The 20,559-nt window shown below is 41.4% G+C and overlaps 1 protein-coding gene across 1 annotated transcript in view; it reads left to right on the top strand.

Moving 5' to 3' along the window:
• The first annotated feature begins 2,223 nt into the window (after nt 1-2,223).
• The window catches only part of ADSSL1 (adenylosuccinate synthase like 1), a 61,575-nt gene continuing 43,239 nt past the window's right edge, over nt 2,224-20,559 (top strand). Inside the window, exons 1-5 of the mRNA XM_026849230.1 lie at nt 2,224-2,466; nt 5,903-6,134; nt 7,867-8,009; nt 8,490-8,551; nt 9,968-10,107. Coding sequence (XP_026705031.1) covers nt 2,224-2,466; nt 5,903-6,134; nt 7,867-8,009; nt 8,490-8,551; nt 9,968-10,107 — 820 coding nt within the window. The remainder of the gene's footprint in view (nt 2,467-5,902; nt 6,135-7,866; nt 8,010-8,489; nt 8,552-9,967; nt 10,108-20,559) is intronic.

Here is a 20,559-nt window from a genome sequence, read left to right as displayed (position 1 = left end):
AGAGGATAACATCAAAATATCTAAAGTCCAAAACGATATAGATAGCAATCTGCTATTTCAACACACACACACACCCCCAAGCAGACCATCTCCCATTAAGGAGACACGTCCATTAAAGGAGGATGTCAACCTTAAAGGGGTATGGTTCACTGATGCCTCATCCTACAGACAAAATAATGAGTAGAATTACAGGCAGTGACACTGAATGTGGCTACAGAAGAACAGGCTGAGCAAAACAGGCAGAGGGAGAGCACGAGTAGGAGAAGTCCGGACAGTCCTACTAGCAGCGCAGCAGGGTGCCAATCATATCTATACTGACTCCTACGCAGTCTTTAAAGGAGCAACAGATAGGCCACTGGGCAGTTAGCAATTGGCAAGTGAACAGAGTCCCAGTCTGGCAGACTGACAGCTGGAAACAATTGTTAGAAATAGGAGAACAGTGAACATTACATATCGGATGGGTGAAAGGACACCATCCAGCAACATCAATAGCAGCTCGATTTAATGAGCAAGACGATAGCCTTACCCAGTTGCGACAAGTGGACATCATGAATGATGACCATGACCATTTACTCGAGTGGCCACACATAAAACAAGGCCACACTGGACAAGCCGATCTATATCAGGAATGTATAGCCTGGGGATGGCCTGTTTCTGTAAAATTACATAAGCAAATAGTAACTGCCTGTTCACACTGTCACTTATGGCTCAATAAAGATCACCCAGGTAAAGCACCTCCCTTACACATCTAGGATGGGAAAACACTGTGGCACACCTGGCAAATGGACTACCCAATTTATTCTCATCCTAAATGCGAGAGGAGCTATATGTAGTACATGAGCACCACCACAGCATTGCACTGTACTTAGAGCATGGCTGAAATCTCTGTCCAAAGTTATGAGAGTATCTTTCAGTTTCAATGTACTGTTTGGTGCTGTCCTGCATCCAGTAGAGCACAGGGGACTGAGGAATACCTTCTGTTCTGGTTAGAGAGAGGATACATTGAAATAAAAGTAAAATGCATGAGCCCATTTCAGCAAAATTAATCAGTTTTAATTCTGTCTAAACGTAAAGCCTGGATCTAGAGCTTCATATTTCCGACTTTCTGTACACAGTGGTCAGCTGATACAACATAAAACCTTACCAATACCAAAAGTCAGCACTGTACCAATCCTAGCTCGCTCTATCTATGTGGTAATAGTCACAGTCATGAAATATGGGTGAACGTGTTAGTCAGTGGGGTTATGTTCACCTAACATATCTGAAAGCAGTCATAAGCCAACTCTATCAAGCCGCCCTTATTTCTCAACCTCCCTTTTCTCCTACAAAAAACAGCTGTACCCCTGACACCAAAGAATGTACTGTGTCGTGGCAGGATAAGACAGCTAGCTTTGCCATGTCCAGGAGTGTGACTATGGAGGGGTAAGAATGGGGCAGTGACAGTGAAGGGACATCTCTAGGTGTTTGCAATTACTACACAGTGACAGTCTTGCAGAATAACCCCACTGTTTGCAGGATTTGCAATGGAAATGAAGGTCCATTGTACAGAAAAAACGGTTCCAACTCCTCAATGTAGAGCAGGTACCAGACCTTAAATACCAGTGGAGAATTGGATCATTGCAAGTTAATCAGCGCATTCGTCCCTGTAAGTGTAACTCGCCCCTTTGCCCCTGCTGTGCTAGCGCTTAATTGGCGTGAGGGACTCTCTCACTCTCTTTAATGGGGCACAAACAGCTCTCGCCAGATCTGGCTGTGACAGTCCTCACACGGGCAGGTGACAGTGACAATTGGCTCTCCAGGGGGGAGCAGGGTTTCCTGAGGCAAAGGTCAGTGCCACTGGCAATGTGGACTAGACCTTGTCATTGCTGGGGCAATCGCAACCTCCCGACACCAACAGCAGCCCTGGGAGCGCCCGTGACCCCAGCGTTGGGCATGAATGAGGTCATCAGCCAGCCAGGTCAAGAGGCTGCTGCTCAATGGGGCACACTCACTCCACAGAGCTCCTAAGGCACCCATCTGCCACCCTCACAGGGAATCGTGAGAGCTATGCTGCCTTCCAGAGCCAAGGTCCGAGATGTTGCCAAGAGTGTGTCATAACTTGTCATGATTTGAGCCCAGAGGGCAACTGAGCACCATGCAGCCGCTCACTTATTCCTTTCTCCTCAGGAATGGGAAGGAGAAATAAAGCAAAAGGCTTGAGAATCAAGATAAAGACAGGGAGGGATGATACCTGTTGAGAACTACAAGGGTATTGCCACGGCATGCAGAGATGCAGTTAGAAAATCAGAAGCTGAGCTCAATTTGAAATTGGCCAGAGATGTCAAAAAGTACAAGAAGGTGTTCTTCAAGTACGTAAACAGCAAGCAGAAACAGAAGGAAGACATTGGCCCACTGTTAAACAAGAGCGGTGAATTAGCCACCAACAACGCTGAAAAAGCAAAGGTTCTCGACACTTTCTTCACCTCTGTGAATCTCTGTTCAGCAAGAACCAGATATGGGAGAAGCAGAGTTGTTCAGAAAAGATAGGAGTAGTAGGAGTCCAGAAACCCTTTCATGTCTGTATGTTTGGTGAAACGGTATCATACACTCAGAAGAATATGCCCCAGGAGTAGTGGCTACATTCACCATAGCATCAGTCTACAAACCCATCCTGAACCACAGACAAGTGGTTTGCTTTTCTAAAATACCTCCTTAACTGGAGAGACCCCAGGGAGAACAGGAGGACAGAAGGGTTTTTCTCCCTCCAGGTACTTTCAGCTGCTCTCCTTTGCTTGTGGAGGTCTAAAGGACAGAGGAGAGACCCTGATCTCCACAAGGCATGTTCTGTGATACAGACAGCTGCCTCCAGAGGTCTGGGTGCAGACCACAGCATGTAGATCAAATCATATAGATCAAATGATAGCCAACATGGTAATCTCTTCAATCCAAAGATTAAAACTATTACATCCTGTCATTAATCCCTTCAACTATACAAGCCCCAGTTAAAGTAACTGCTGAAATTCCTTCCCATTTTGAAGAGTTCATCCCAGCACAATAATGATCAATAAATTAACTTCTAGCTGCAAAGAATATCAAGTTTTGTAAAATAACGTAGCCCCAAATCAGCCCACTGGCAACACTAAGAAATTAAAAAATAGGAGTGCTTACACGGCCCAAAACACAGAGGAAAGACGTCTTTTGGATCTAACTTAAAAATCTAAACCCTATGCCATCAAAATACAACTTCTTTTTCTAAGCTAATGAGAAGTATGCCTGGTCTTAGCATGTCAGTTAGGAGATAGAAATGAAAACCTGTACTGCAGCAGTCCTCAAACATCAGTAGCCTTCCCAATAAAACAAAAGGTAGAATAGCAGAGCACTGAAAACAGCTTCACAGTCCATAGCAAGTTAATTGATTTTAATTGGATCATCAGAGTTGGGCTGGTCTATTGAGTCAATCTCTGTTCCCGGCTCTGCCTAAACAGTGCCAGCCAACTACCATGTTACTGAAGCTTTCTGCAGTGTGCTAGTCCTTGTCTGGTTGCATTGAGACATGTGTGTATATATTTACCAGAGGTGGATTTTTGCACTTTCTGAGGAGAAATTTCATGCAGAGATTATTTGTTTTTTTTAAATATATCCACAAGCTCGTTTGAACAGTATCAGCAACGTAAGTTACAGTTGCCTTGAAGTTATACCAAAGCTTTAATCTTCCCAAGAGCATGGATTTCTCTACACAGTCTCAAAAGTATAATCTTTGGAGGTACATTATTATAAGCTTATTTATCATTCAAAGCATATTAGTGGTTTCTTCTGTAGTATTTCATGTTTATTAGCATTTTTTAAAAAACAAGACTTTCACAAACCCTGTAGCAATTTAGATGAACACTGATTAAAAAAAAAATCTTCCTAATTAATAGTCTTTTACTGATTCCTCCAATAGCTTAATTAAAATAAACAAGCAGCAGAATTTTAACATGATTATTTCTAATAAGATTTTTTTTTAAATCAGCTCATTTTACTCCTAATATTTCTAGCAGAAAGTGGCTTATTTCTCATTGGGCTCTTTCATAGTGCTGAATTGCTCACTTGTCCTGCTAGGGTAATTACAGACATCTGTACAAGTTTAGCACAAATATTGTGAAGTCCTAAAGGGGATACATTAAGTTGTTTACATAAATTAAATGTAAGCCTACTTTACCTTTGGGAAAGTGTTACTGCTTATTTGTGCAAAAAAATATTTATGGAAACCAACAACAAATTAATTCAAGTAAGCAGCAAATACAATTAATACTCATTCTCTGTTGTAGGTCTTTGGCTTAGCTATTTTAACTGTTTCCATTTTGTATGTAAATCAAGTGTTATTTTCCGGTTGATTTAACATTTAATGTTTTAATGTATCTCATTCTTACTAAATTAAGATTAAAGCCACGGAAGTTTTATTGCTTTCTTTTGCCTTGGATCCACTGGTTCACAATTTTACTGAGCTGTTGTAAGAGCTGGACACTATAATCAGTATGAAGCGCTAGGTTTCAAAAACAAACTGTTTCAAATTATAGGAGATGCTTTAAAGTTATGCTATGGACTAGAGATGAATCAGTTGTAGGTTTTAATGCAGCTCCCTTAAAGAGTTTTGTCTAAGTCGTTACTTAAAATTGCTATGTCAGGAGGAAAATGGTTATTTGTAAGTATCAATCTAGTCCTTTGGGAACATAAACATGGTAGACACACCAGATACATCTCTAATCTTGCACTGAACATGAAAATGAAAGTACCCATCCAGTTAACTCCATTGAAGCTGCTGGTGCCACTAATGTGTGTTTTGTTAAAGACTTGTGTAAGGGCTGACATGACAGGGGTCTTTGTTTCTGTCTTTACATACTCTCTAAAAAAGCTGCACTTACTGTGTCATTTTTGGAACATTGATAGTTTTCTCACTGCTCCCCATTTAACATGTGGAGTTTCAACAGCTGTTGATGACCATTGACATAGAAGTTAGCTAAAGAGAGAAATCACAAAACAGCTACAGCTGCTGAGATTAAGCATCCCAGGACACTATGGACCCACAAGAGATGCAGATGTTTGCAAAAGAAATGTTCACTCAGTCAAGCAAACAAAACCAAGTCCTGAGCCAGCAAGCAGTCTACTAACTTCGGTAGGTCCTGATCTGTGTTTAAAATTGGACATACATACAAGATCGGGACTTCTGCACAGTCTTTTGCAAGAGGCTCTGAGAGAAACTGTATAATCTCAGGGTAAATATAAACATTTGTCCTAGATGAAAAGTTGGTTGAAGGGCAAAGAGATACCATATCATTCATTTTAATGCTTACCAATCATTCGCCATTGTGGTCACAGGTCCCTAAGCAGCTCAGCCTGACTCCTCCCCAGCTGTAACTTGTTTAATTTATTAGGCTATTTTGAGTTTCTCTTAAAATCCCCACCCTCCTGCACTTAAGGTAAGTTGTGGTAACATGGTTTCTTAGGAACAAGTGGCTGTGCTGCTGCTGTTTGAGAAGCCCTCTCCATAGGGCACCTGTAGCAGCTTTTGTAGGAGGCATTCATTTACCCCTTCAGAAGGAAAATCCCACTGAATGGCTGAGTAACAAGGGGAGAAAAGCAACCAGGTAGAGGTTTACTGTCCTAATAGCATTTTCTCTTTTTCCTTATGTGTCACAACAAGAAGGGAGAAGGATCAAGAGACATTGAGAAGGAGCCTTATGCCCAGCAGTACTGCTTTGCTCTTGACTTGCACAGCTAAAACCGCTATGAAACATCACTTGTAAAGCAGATAGATAGAAGTATTTCTGCTGCTTACCTTAATGGGAAGGTCACTGTTATTTCTGATTCTCTGTAGGAGTTAGCAGTAGCCAGCAGTTGTGAGGAACTTTGCTAATCCATGCACCTCCTCATTGTCTTGTAGAACATGAAAATGAGACCAGAGCAAGCCACGGAGAACCTGCTATCAAGCATGAAGTGCCCAAATTGCCACAAAACAGAGTCCAGAAGATCTGTTCAAAAGATGAACAAATGCATTCAGGTTGATGTGGACTTGGAAGAGGAGAACTGCAGTGCAGACCTGAGTCTTTCTCCAACAGCTGGCCTTTCTGGGAAGCCACAGCAATCTCCGGGGAACACGTCACCTTCCCAGCAAGGTGCTTGCTCATCCATCCAAGGACAGTCTGCTGTGCCAGCTCTGCCACTGCTGCTGCCAGCCTCTCCATCCCTACCCACTGGAAATAAGGTGCTTTCTCCACCCCCTCCCCTGCCTGGCATAAATGCTCCGCCGCTCCCACCTCCCCAGCCATGCAGCAATCCCAAGTGTAATTGTTTTACTTGTGGATGTGGGAGGCAAAACCAACTCAAGAAGATACCAACGTTGAAGACAAGGGTGTTGCACTGGCAGAAGCTCCCCTCTGAAGTGGCAAGACGTACGTGCTTGTTTGTAACACTGGGCTGATTGGTTTATTTATTTCACATCCAAACAAAAATGCTAATGTTGGGGGTAATGTTGGGGGGCTAGGCCTTGAGACAGTAAGTCAGGTCACACAAGTGGTCCCTTTGCTTGCTCTTAGTCCTCCAAAAAATTAATAATCATAAATAAATATTGAAAGCCAGGCCTTTGCCAGTAAATGGATGAAATAATAGCTTGAGGAAAGCACTGAGCTGAGGCTGTGTGGCTGTTAAAATTACCTTCTCTTAACCTCTCAGTCTCTGTTTGTTACTTGTTAAAGTGATGTTGCGAGTCTGCACTAATTAAGGTTTGCAAAACGCTCAGAGTGTGTTGAGCGGAAAGATCTGTTGAACAGTTGCACTCTGTGGTTCCTCCTAATGAATGAACTCCTAGCACATCACCGGTGAGTATCTTCTCAGCTGAAGCTTTTACTTTTTTTTTTTTTTTTTTTTTTTTTTTTTTTTTTTTTTTTCTTGCACACCAAGAAGATGTATCAGCCAAGATCTGAGGCTGAAAGCTCTTGTCAATAGGGCTAGGGAATATGTTAACGTGTACCCTCAGGGTAGGATGTAGCCTTCAACTTCATTTCATACTGACCACAGCCAGGTGATTTTTGTGGGTTTTTTCCCCCCCCACAAAATAACACTAAGGTCTGTGGTTAACATGTGGTCTGCCAAAGGGTTTTGCAATTCCTGTTCAACATTCAGCAAGGAGTCTGTGAACATGTTTCCATTTTTGCTGCTGTTTTTATAATAATACTCAGTTTACTCGACACATTTCATAGTCATTCTCCATTGTGCTTATCACTGAGAAAAGGGGACATCAGGGGTAAGAACTTGCTGCTGTGATAAAATAAAAATGCATGTAAAAAATGTTTGAGCCAGTCTGCTTTCTTGGGCAGAGATACAAATTCAGATTCATCCCCAATGTCTTCAGTGCCATTGTTGCATTCTCTCCTAAAGAAAAAGTAGGTGAGATCCTATGTTAAAGATTCCAGTGTTATAGACAAGTTCGTGCTTTGAAGTGTCATGTGTTATTTGGATGGCTCCTGATAAATCTGGTAATAATGCTGGGCGTGGGAGCCCTTATCTCGTGAAAGAAAGGTGTTTACCTAATTGGATGCAACATCCCGTGTTTGGTATCACAATTCTTCAATGTATAGCTGGTCAGCAATAGCAAAAAAGAATTTGAAGCAGCACGTTAAGTTCATCTGCTGCCTTCAGTTCAGTGAATCAAATGTGGCAGTAGTTTTCCTTCAAACCTGTGGGAGGCTTCTGCAGGAGCTGACACTCTTAAATAAATAACATTTGTCCAGGACCAATGAGCATTGTATTTCATTCATCCTCTGAAGTATTTTCCCTTCCACAAATCACACTGCCTTGAACGCGTTCCTCAGCCTCTGTGGTCCATCTTTAAGTGTTACTCTCTTCCAGAAAGCTGCTCCATGTGGGCTGTGACGGCAAGCAGCAGCAAGGACCTTGTAGAGCCTGACTACAAAAGCCTGGAGCTACTTTTCTCTGTCCCACCAACAGCATCTAAGGAGAAAATGGGGCCAAACATGAAGAAAACAAAAGAGGTACTTGAACTGATTGTTTTTTGTAGAGCCTGTCAAAATTCTTGAAAGTGAAAAGCTTGTTAGCTGTTTATTGTTGTGAATCAGTTATAATAAAGATATTTGAAATATTTTGATATCCATTGCCTAAGATTACCTAAAAAAAGCACAGGAGAGGTTTAGAATTAAACATTTTGAGGTAACTCTGTTAAGGGACAGGTGTTCATCTGGTACGGTGAGGACATGGGACTTTTTCAGTATTCTTATAAACAAATATTCTAGACAAATCAATTCCCTTCTCTATGCTTTTGCCTGTTTCTCTTTCTAAAATAGATCTAATGACCTGTACTGTTGTAAATTGCTGAATTTGATCAATGAAGTTTGTTGATAATGTTCTTACCAGAGAATAATTAATCTTGCCCAACAAACAAACAAAAGCTCTAAAATATCTGTTAAAATCAAGGTAAATGTATTTCTAGCTGACTGGGCTTTTTCTTTTCACAGATCACGTTCATAAATCCAAAGAAAACCTTAATTCTGAGTATATTTCTGAAACGAGTTATGTGGTAAGATTTGGAGAATACCATCTGAGTTACTTATTTGATGTGTCTATGTGTTTAATCAGACATTAAAGGAAAGAAATGTAGCAGCAATACTTTACAACTGCTATCTTTTTTTAACAAGGAGTCAGCTTTTTTCCTTTTTTTTTTTTTTTTTTTTTTTAAACTGATGAGATGTGTCAGGCTCTTTCCAGACAATATCATGTCTTAAACTGTTATTAAACCTAAAATAGACTGCTAATTCCTAAAGTGACAATATTCATAAATAACAGTGAAATTATGTGGAAACATATTTTTCTTTGGTATTGTTGACATAAATATCAAGTGCTAACAGCAACTGTTAGTGAAGATACCTGACTGAAATTTTCAAGTTACTTAACCGATTTTAAAGAGACATCTCATAGGGGTCAGATCCAAAATCGTATATAGTTTTGATGTACAGTTTTTTTATAAATAGGAAAAAATTAAACAAATGGAAATTTACCGAGTTACAGTCCTCACAAGGAGGGGAAAAGACAAAACATTCTGTACTACTTTTTGCCAAAATATATTTACCCTTAGATTCCCTGACACTACTCCAGGATGAAGATGGATGTTCTGCTCTCTCCCTCCCCTTTGTGCAATGGCCCATGTTATGAGGACTTCAAAAAGAAACTCAGCCTAGAAGTTTCTTTGTGTTTAAGAATAAATCAGAATCATTCCGAGGGATTTATTTTATTTTAATCTTTTTCCATTGCAAACTGCTTCCTGGTGGGGAAGATCTGTGCATAGCCTAATCCAGATACTATTTCCTCTCTCTGCGTGATTCCCTGGACAGCATGTAAGCTCTCCTGAGAGCAACTAGTGACCGTAGGCTCAGGGTTGAGCCCCGCTTGCACTGGTGAGTGAGGCTGGTGCTGCCTCTATTAGCGCTGATGGCTGCAGGGAGTTGAGTTCTCCAGAGCCCAGACCAGAGCAGCCTGGACTCATTTCAAAGACATGTTGTCTGCCAAAGTTTCAGGCAATGATTTTGGGTGAAAACTGCTGGGATCTTTATAAATACCTCTCAGCAGGAGGAGAGCAATTGATTTTAGCCTTGGCTTTGCTGTGAGCAGTAGAGAAATTCAAAAGTAAATCTCATCTCAGTGACAGTGAGCACCCACAGTAAAAGGAGAGCCTTCAGGGTTTGTTGTGTAAAGATGAATAAAGCACAGAGAACACAACTAAATTATGAGGAATATTGCTTTATGCTTAAAAATATCTCTTGCTTTTTTGTATCTCCACTGTATTTGAGGACTAAGGTCCAGAATGTAATGGGAAGCAATGGAGTAAAAATTACTTCATTTACTCCAATAGTACTAGGTGAGAGACTGGGGTCTCTTCTGTCTATCATGCTTCTCGTCCCTATGCCATCATTCCGCAGCATTTCTTTCTTTCCTGCAGCTCCAACGAAGAGTTTGTTGCCATGATTCAGAAAGGGGATAGAACCAAGTTGGATGCTGAGATACTGAAGCAGCTACTTAAACTGCTGCCCGATGACAATGAGGTACCTATTAAGTATGATATTCTGACGGAGTTGTGTGGTTTGTGCTCACCTTGAAACACTTGCACTGCTAAAGCAAGAAACTATGACTGGATCCTACATTCTCCTGCATGATCTCAGTCAATGACCTGAGCTAGAGAGATGGGAAGTCTGCCCCAACAACAGTCTGGCCTCTTCACACAGAGGTTAGGCAAGAGCACGTTGGGAGACTCAGCACAGTCAAACAGGCCAAGTGCTCCTCTCTATTCCTATAATAACTAGATAGATGAAGTGCATTAGCATTTGTGGACTTAAGTGAATAAAAAGCCTTTTGGAGCAGGTTACAATAAAGAGAAAGGGAAAGGACGCATCTTGTTAAAGGGCTTGCTGAACTCCTATACTTGCTGAATCCCTGCATATGGATCAAGGATTCTTCCTACAAGATGCTGTACAAATGCAGATGACCTTCCAGTTAGAACAAAAGCTACGTGTTTGCCTTGAATGAGTTCCTATATGGAATTTATGGTGTCATCTGCTTCACCCCCATTGCCTGTGCAGACAGCAAGTTCAGAAAGGACAGTTTCATGCCTGTAAGAAGCAATAGGCACCAGAAATATTTGTGTGGTTATTTTCCTGTTTTATTCCCTGTTAGATAAATAGCCTGAAGTCTTACAAAGAAGAAAAATCAGCACTAGCAAATGCAGATCAATTTTATCTCAGTCTCTTGGCAGTTCCTAGGTAAGCAAAATTTTCCTTGTTCTTCAACCCATGAGTGTGGTTCTTATAAGATTTGTCTGTAAGAAATAAGGCCTCTGTTTCCTGTGCTAGAGGGATGTTCCTGATATTCGGTCATCAGGATAAATCATCTGACTGCTATTTGTAGAGGTGGTTTGAGAAACTTTTCCTTCCCAAAGGCCAAAGAGGCTTTCAGACACCTTTGGCAAACTACAGATAAATTAACCTTGGTATGAGAAAAGTGTTCACTGTTGTACAGCTGCAGACTGCATGGCATGAAGTTGCACACTGAATTCTGCCACCAGGCTGCTGACTCACTCCACCCCTGGTTTAGAAAATCCAGTCTACCAAAGAGAGCCCACAAACCCACGAGTGAATCACAGCACTGCCTCATTTTTACCAAGTCAAATGAGGTGCGTGCAGAGAAATTTTTATGCTGTTCATAAAAACATGGTGATGTGTTGTAATTCATTGCAATAGCCCTCCATAAATCTGATCAGTGACCATGCTACAACCAGAGACACTTTTTTGAAAATGTCATGGTGAAAATCTGGCTTTTCATTTTCTCAAATTTATAGCTAACTGTAAAAGTACTTTAGAAAACTTCCATGGCTCTTTCAAAACCTTAATCCATGGTGAGACATAAATATCATTAATGGACATCACTGCAAAAATATTTTGAATTTCTGTTTGGGAAGTTAAAAGAACAAAAATCCTGGCTAGTGCTGCCCAGGAACTGTAAATGTTATGGCCCCATTATGCAAGGAACTGCCAACCGTATGAGTTTCACTAAGGCCAAATGCCGGGTTCTGCTCTTCGGCCACAACAGCCCCCAGCTACAGGCGTGGGGAGGAGTGGCTGGAGAGCTGCCAGTCAGAGAGGGACCTGGGGGGGTTGATTGACAGCCGGCTGAACAGGAGCCAGCAGTGTGCCCAGGTGGGCAAGAAGGCCAATGGCATCCTGGCTTGTGTCAGCAACAGCGTGGCCAGCAGGGACAGGGAAGGGATCTCACCCCTGTACTCGGCACTGGTGAGGCTGCACCTCGATTCCTGTGTTCAGTTTTGGGCCCCTCACTACAAAAAGGACATTGAGTGACTCGAGCGTGTCCAGAGAAGGGCAACGGAGCTGGTGCAGGGTCTGGAGCACAGGTCGTATGGGGAGCGGCTGAGGGAACTGGGGGGGTTTAGTCTGGAGAAGAGGAGGCTGAGGGGAGACCTCATCGCCCTCTACAGCTCCCTGACAGGAGGGTGCAGAGAGCTGGGGATGAGCCTCTTTAACCAAGTAATAGCGATAGGAAAGAGGGAATGGCCTCAAGTTGCACCACGGAAGGTTTAGACTGGATATTAGGAAGCATTTCTTTACAGAACAGGTTGTTAGGGTTGGAATGGGCTGCCCAGGGAGGTGGTGGAGAGTCCCCGTCCCTGGAGGTGTTTAAGAGTCAGGTTTACATAGTGCTGAGGGATCTGGTGTTGTCAGTGTTAGGTTACTGGTTGGACTGGATGATCTTCAAAGTCTTTTCCAACCTAGACGATTCTGTGTGATTCTGTGGAAGCCACTGCCAGATGTCAGTGCAACATTGCTTTCTGAAAGAGGAGATGATAATTTGTTTCTAGGACATCTTTGGAAATATTGAAGTGCTTGATTTATTTATAATCCTGTTCTCCTGTCAGAGCATTAAAGAGAACATAGCGATGCTGGTACTGCACTTTGCCTAAAATGGGTGATTCTGTTGCTGAACACAAGTCAATTAACCAGGCATGTGGGGTTTGTTTTTGTGGTGTGTGGTTTTTTTTTCCACTGATCTCTTTTAGCTATGAGTTGTGGATTAAATCTATGCTGATTTGTGAGGAAACAAAAAATCTGCTGGAGTTTCTGTGGCCAAGAGCAAAAGCCATCAAGACAGCTTGTGAAAGTAAGTACATTAGTGCTGTGCCTATGCCCAGGCTCTTTCATAGGAAACCTTTCTTCTGCTTGAATAGCATCAGTGGTAGCATATGCTATAATCTAATCAAAATTAACCTTTTAATTGCTGAATATGTAGTGAACATCAAAATTATTCTGCAGATTCCTCCTTCTAGAATTCGTTCAGCAGAACTGCAATTTGTGCTCTGAAGTGGAGCTTGTGTCAACATGAATAACACAAATGTCTCTTCTGCCAGTGGTTCTGTGGAGAAGAAAGAAACTTCCTTTATGTCAATGGCAGATTCTGTTTGAATATAAGCTAAATTTTTGTGTGCAGTGGAGATCTTTGTCTATAACAATGAATCAGTTCCAGTTTCTCCTCCAGTGTACACTGGTTGCAGTCCATCCAGTTTAGCTCTGCAGTGGAGCAGGCCACAGTAACATGCCAGAATCTGGTTTGGCTCCCAAAACAGACGTCCAGGATGATGTTCACCAGTGTTTCAGGAATCCTCTCCATGCAAAATTAGCCTTGGTTTTAGTTTTGAGTCTTTCTTGAAGTTGCTCTTGGATTCTAGCTTCCATTCAATCATTTTAGAGTCATTGACCTGTTGAACAGTTAAACTGCAAAACTTTTGTTTATATTTACACATAAATCTTGGCTATAACTGGCTGCCTGATATCAGTGCTATAGTTATTCTTCACTGTGATGCAATCAACAGCTCTCTGCAGTCCCGCCCTGTCATTCCCATTCCCCCTCCATCCCGTTGTGTGGGTCACTGTTTCTGTTCTTGTTCTGTCAAAAACTTTATTTTTACCCCAGATTCTCCTGTTAAAATGCACAGCTTCTGGTAATGATAATGAGGCAAAAATCCCTTTGCTTTTCTTCATCTATAATAATATGTGCTGGAAATGGGGGCTATAGACTTTCACAAGTTTATACACCTTCTTATGCATGGTTCTCCCTCACAAGTACCTTCAGGAACGATATATCTATACTTCAAACTTGGTGGGAAAACTAGTATCCCATCTATTTGTAGAGAAGTGATCACAATAGAAACCCATTCCACTTCCATTTAACTGATTTCTGTACTGGTATATTTCCAGTTCCATAACAATGACTTGACATTCTTGGATGAGAATTTTGTTACTGCCACTGTCAAATCTAAGGACAATCCTATTTCAGATCATTTAATTTATTAAAAATGTCTCCCTCTTTATTCTTCAGTGCTTCTTACCAGTCACCGACTGCCAGTCTTCTGCCAATTGGTTCTTAAAGTTGGAAACTTTCTGAACTATGTAAGTAAACTGATTTCTTTAATTGTTATTTGTTTGTCAACAACACCAAGGTCTGTAGTGAGGTCAACATGCTGGAGGGAAGGGATGTGCCATCCAGAGAGACCTGGACAGGCTGGAGAGATGGGTCTGTGTGAACCTCATGAAGTTCAACAAGGCCAAGTGCAAGGTCCTGCACATGGGTCAGGGCAATCCCAAGCACAAATACAGGCTGGGCAATGACTGGATTGAGAGCAGCCCTGAGGAGAAGAACATGTGGGTACTGGTGGTTGAAAAACTAACTGTGAGCCAGCAATGTGCACTCACAGCCCCAAAAGCCATCTGTATCCTGGGCTGCATCAAAAAAAGTGTGGCCAGCAGGTCGAGGGAGGGGATTCTTTGCTCTCACGAGACCTCACCTGGAGTCCTGAGTTCAGGTCTGGGGCTCCCCATATAAAAAGGACACGGACCTGCTCGAGCAGGTCCAGAGGAGGCCACAAAGGTGACTGGGGGGGCTGGAGCACCTCCCTTCTGAGGACAGCCTGAGACAGTTGGGGTTGTTCAGCCTGGAGAAGAGAAGGCTCTGCAGAGATCAGCCTCCCAGTACTTAAATGGGTCTACAGGAAAGGTGGATAGGACTCTTTATCAGGGAGTGTTGTGATAGGATGAGAGGTAATGGCTTTAAACTGACAGAGGGTAGATTTAGATTAGATATAAGGAAGAAATTCTTCCCTGTGAGGGTGGTGAGGCCCTGGCACAGGTTGCCCAGAGCAGCTGTGGCTGCCCCCTCCCTGGCAGTGTTCAAGGCCAGGTTGGACGGGGCTTTGGGCAACCTGGGCTAGTGGAAGGTGTCCCTGCCCATGGCAGGAGGGGTGGAACTGGATGATCTTTAAGGTCCCTTCCAACCCAAACCATGCTATGATTCTATATTTCTAAAGATAACAGAAAATACAAAGGCAAGACTTGGAAACTGAAGGAAGGAACATTTTTCTGTATCTTCTAGGGGCATCACACTGGAAATGCTGGAGGTTTTAAAATTAGTGACTTGCTCAGACTAGCAGAAACTAAAGGAAACCAAAACCACGTTACTCTGCTTCACCATATTTTGGAGGTACAACAAAACTGTGAAAATATTCCTGCATGCATTATTCTCAAATATTCATTCTCCAGAAACTAATGGGCTTTGCCCTCAGTAGCACCCCACCATTAGGTATCTGGAGGGTGAGCCTCTGTGCTTGAAATATGAAAACTTTTCCACTGCTCTCTGCAGAGACAGGATCAAATCCATATGTAGTAATGTTTGAGAGTTAACAATAGCTTTCTTTCTCAAATTCACTTAATGTGTCTGCTTGCTGTTTTCTTCCTCTTCTTTTCCAACTGCTCTCTTGTGCTGACTTGTCTCCCAAATGCATCTGTCAAATGAAATTAATTTTAGTGCTATGAAGACAAAATCTCAGGTCAGCTTGCATGCTGTGGAAGCACATAGAATGTAAGCATGAACAGTTCAAAGAGCCTTTTGCTTTCTTTTTAAATCCCTATGGATGCCAACATGAAAAAAAGAATGAATGAGAGTAAATTCACCTCTACGTTTATAAGAATGAAAGCTGAAGTGTTAATTTCTCAGTCCAGATGTTGTGAGCTGGTAAACTTTCATACTCTTTGACTGACTGTGCAAGGTAACCATTTTTCATTTCAATTTTAGGAGGCTGAAAAAAACCACGCAGATCTGCTGCAGCTTCCCAGAGATCTTGACTTTGTTTCCAAGGCAGCAGGGTAGGACATTATTTGTTTTTGTCATGTATGAATTGCCAACCTCTTTAAAGCCAACAAGGAGCTGAGTCATTTCATGGTGGTGTAATAAGGTCACAGGGCTTCTCTGCTGTGGGAGAGACAGGTTCCCTTCTAACACCAGTGTTAAGATGTATAAATCAACACTGTTAAGACTTTTTATGTGGAGCTTGGTGTGATTTTTCTTTCGAACAATCCAGTATTATCTTAGAAATAAAACTGTGTAAATAATGAACTCCCTCATTTTCAAGGACCAGATTCTTCTTCCACTTATTGCAATAGAAACATATCTTTCCTGAAATTTCTCAGTCATAGGCATGTGCAAGCCCTTCAGGAGGTACATGCACAGAGCTGGTGTAAGAAGCGAATGACTGGGGTGACTTACTGGCAATTGGGGGACCTCGAGAGTCCCCGAGTTGAGTATTAGCACAAGTTTCTAATATATGTAGGTAGAAAGAAAAAAATCTGTTTCTGCAGACTTTTCCTCGTGTGCCTGAAAACATCATGAGTCTAATGCCGGCTTTTTCTGTTTAGCTCAGAAGAACCACATAGAGATATGTTAAATTACATTAATCAGAATCCACATTTATAGGACCAGTATTAACGTTTTTTAAATTCTGTTACGAATTCATAGGAACCTTGAGGTAGTTTACACTTCATTGTAACTAGAAACAGGGGTAACTTTTAAATCTGGAGAGGGATTGACATTCATTAAGCAGCTCCTAAATAATTTTTTAAAAGTATTTTTATCCAGTAGTGCAACAGAAAATATTACTTTTGCAAGTTATCTGTACAGGATTTAAGTTGGATGTTGTTTTGAAACATGAATTTCTTTTTGGGTTGTGTCATACTAGTAATACTTTTGTTACCTGAAACTAAATCTTGCTTGTCAATGATATAAATGTGCTCTTTTTTTATAAAGTAATTACCCTCTATTTTAGTCAAACTCTCAAACTTAGAAAATCGATTTGCTTATCAACTTGTGGAGAACTGTTTACAATGCAGATCCTGCAAGGGATTCTTCTAATGCTGCTCACATCTGGATGCAGTGTGAAACACTCTGCCAGGTTTTGCTGATTCAGTATTTTTTGTCTGGCACAAAGAGCAGGTCAGAGCCATAGGAGATGTTTGTTCAGCAGTGTAACATGTCTGGGTCTCCACGTGAGCTAAATGAACTCTGAGAAGAGATAAAATTTTGGACTATAAATAGTGCAGGGAGAAGAGGCAAGGAGGGAGAATAACCAGCTAAATAAGGACAGTATTGGCACAAGGGAGGTGAGCATGTATTTTCTATGAATAAAAATAGGCTGGAAATTTTGGAGGAGTTTTTTGAATATTAGAACAGTGAATTTCTTCCACAGTCTGTCCAGGGAGGTAGTGAGGGCAAAAGCACAGATTCTTTCTTGGATGAGGGAAGGTTTAGACTGGCCATTAGGAAGCATTTCTTTACAGAACAGGTTGTTGGGTGTTGGAATGGGCTGCCCAGGGCAGTGGTGGAGTCCCCGTCCCTGGAGGTGTTTAAGAGTCGGGTTGACATAGCGCTGAGGGATCTGGTGTAGTTGAGAACTGTTAATGTTGGGTTAGTGGTTGGACTAGATGATCGTCAAGGCCTTTTCCAACATAGATGATTCTGTAATTCTGTGTGATTCTGAGGGTTTGAGCACATAGAAAAGGATTTATGTAGAGGAGAACTACCTGCAAAAGCAGAGTCTGTGTTGGATGACTAATTCTACATTCATTTGCAAATATTATACTGTTTATAATATTCTTTTAAATTAATGAAACCAGAAGACTCACCCCTTCAATGTACTGTTCCTTCTGTGGACCTTTCAGAATCCACTTTAACGTTATGAAAACTGAGGCAGGTGCCAATTTGAAGACACTGTTGGAAATAGAGAAGCATTTATTTCTGTCGACAGACAATACAAGAATGCAGCACACACAATTTGTTCAAGTAGGTAATTTGTGTGTGACACTTCCCATCTTTCTATCTAAACACTTTAAATCTTTTCTCAAAGGCACTGTAATTCAGGTTGTAACTGGACATAGAGCTCTATGGGAAAGTGGTCATAACTACACTCCCCCTGTGCTCCCGGAAGGAGCATCACAGATTTTCCTCCACTTCCGTGATGTCATATTGTGATAAGGAAACAGATGAGGACCAGTCGACTTTGTTTGTAGGCAAAAGAAAGAAAGATCCTAAAAATGAAATGTAGGATGCAACTATAAATGCATGCAGTGCAGTACAGAAACATGTTCTCTGGGGAAAAAAGTTAACCGATTTACAGTATGGGGGTTTTTTGGCACATATTTCCAAACATCCTACCTTTCCATGTTCTCAAAACAGGGTCACTTAACTAAAGCTGAAAGGCAGAAATCATAGTGCTGTTATCTCCCTTGATCAGTCATCCCAGGTTGTACCAGATTTCCACATGGTTGTATGATGAAAGTGGCAATATACAATGAGCTGCTTCGGGTCAAATGAAATCAAGGGAAATGTAGATGGTTCAGTTAAGAAAATATCACACATGGAGAACCAATCTTAATTGTCAGTTTTTTTAAAAACTGACTGCTCTGTGATGGCTGGGCAGCTAGGAATATGCTGCTTCTTACTATGAATAAATTGTGTTGAAAACGGTGGGGATGACTCTCTTTAATGAAGTGACAAGTGATAGAATAAGAGGGAATGGCCTCAAGTTGTGCCAGGGAAGGTTTAGACTGGATATTAGAAAGCATCTCTTTACAGAACAGGTAGTTAGGGGTTGGAATGGGCTGCCCAGGGCAGTGGTGGGGTCCCCATCCCTGGAGATGTTGACATAGCGCTGAGGGATATGGTGTAGTTGAGAATGGTCAGTGCTAGGTTAATGGTTGGACTGGATGATCTTCAAGGTCTTTTCCAACCTGGATGATTCTGTGATTCTGTGTGATTCAGGACAGTATCAGTGCTTCAAAGGACCTGCAGAAGGAGTTTGCCACCATTGAAAAGAAGAAGGAAGAACTTGCTGATTATTTTTGTGAAGACAGAAAAAATTTGTCTTTGGAAGATTTATTTAGCACAATGAAAACCTTCAGAGAACACTTCCTCAAGGCCTTACAGGTGGTTTGAATTTGTGACTGTTTAGAAAGATATTAAGAACTCTTTTTTTAAGCAAGCAAGGATTTATTTTTCCTTCTACTCCAAGCTGGGCTGCCTAAACCCTGTCTGCAGAAATAAATGAAAATAACTGCTTATTTGCTTGCAAACTGCAGCAAGAAATGAGCATGTGGGCAAATACAGAATGGGGGTTGTTTTGTTTTTTTCTGTTTGGTTTTTTTTTTTGGGGGGGTGTAATTTTTTGTTTTGTTTTGTTGTTATGGAGAACTAAGAACCCTCCAAGTTGTTGTTCCCTCTATCAAAATTATTTATCAGGCCTCAGTACAATAGGAGCTTAGTGGCATGTGAAAGAATGAGCAACCAGACATGTTTTATAGGCTTTTCCAAGGGGAAAAGGTAAATTTGCCAACAGACTAATTGGAAGATATGTTAACATGTAGGTATTTCATTGTACTAGTTAGGTCAAAATAGTATGTTTTGTGTCCCCTACAAAACTACGAATCCCCCAAGAGATTATATTTGACACTTTATTAATTTATAAGAATTTACTCCTTGTAATAAGGTGTAAGAAAACAGCAACTTCACCATAAAAGCTGTGTAGAGCACCTTTCAATTAGTAAGCCTCCAGTAAAACTCCATTTCACATCCCCTACTACATACTTCACACCTGAACTGATGTATTTTCTCTAGGGTTTTCTTAATGCCAGGTGGTCGCAGCTTCACATTTATATATTTTAACAGCCACAGTCACCCACTCCTGTGCTGACTCCAGGAGAGCCCCAGGCTGGATTTGATTTCTACAGAGAGGATCATCTACATTGCAAGAAGCATTGCAATACAGACAATTATGCTGAGCAGTGTCAAGGCAAGAGAGGCTGAAGGAGTGCTTTAGGGCAGATCATAGTTTCAGATGAAAACAAAGAAGCTTCTGAGAAAGTGTTAGAAGATGAAAGATGAAAAAAATATCCTGTATTGTTCCCATTGCCACCTTCTCCTATGAGGCACTGGGCTTCAATTTTGCAGGCAATACAGCTACCCAGGCTCTGAAACAACGCAACAGCACCACAAACAGTCTGGAAAATAAACCCTACAAGCCACAGATTGTTTGGCAATACACTTGATCCTTAGAGTTCCTAAAACTTTAGGCAGGAAGGAAAGAATTAAGAGAGTCTAGAACATAATGGTTCAGCATCTGTGGAGAGCTATACTGGTAAATTACTGTGACGGCTAAGTCCAGCAACTGCAGTTCTTTTAAGAAACAGTCCCCAAAAAAGGTTATGTAGTGTCCTAGTACAGCTGCAGAAGTTTTAAACTACTCTTTTGGGTGCTGCTTGCTCACAGCCAGGTTGAAGCAACTAGAAAGAAGCTGTTAGGCACACTGTGTGCATCTGCTACCTCCATTGCAGACTTGTAGTCTCCTCTCCTGTTTGTCTTGCTATCTCCCTCTCGCTGTAGGAAAGACACTGTCTGTGCTTGAATCAGCATCATGCTGAAAAGTTGAAGGTTTTGATTTTTAAAGCATCTTTTTGTTCTGTAATTTTGATTTTTACACCAGTCAGCCACATGCATCTTCTCTTTCCAGTGCCATTTGACATAAGCTTTGAGGCTAAGGTGTGACTTTTATTTTGAGATGAGTTTTCTGTGTAAAGCAGGTCTCTTAGCACTACCAAAATCATTAGTATTCCATTTCCATTCTCATATCAAATAAGAAGGGAAATAATT

Source organism: Athene cunicularia, assembly GCF_003259725.1.
Source record: "Athene cunicularia isolate RWA chromosome 5 unlocalized genomic scaffold, athCun1 chr5_part1, whole genome shotgun sequence".
NCBI classification, from domain to species: Eukaryota; Metazoa; Chordata; class Aves; order Strigiformes; family Strigidae; genus Athene; species Athene cunicularia.
Note: the sequence above shows the minus strand (reverse complement) of the source record. Positions and strands in the feature narration are given on the sequence as shown.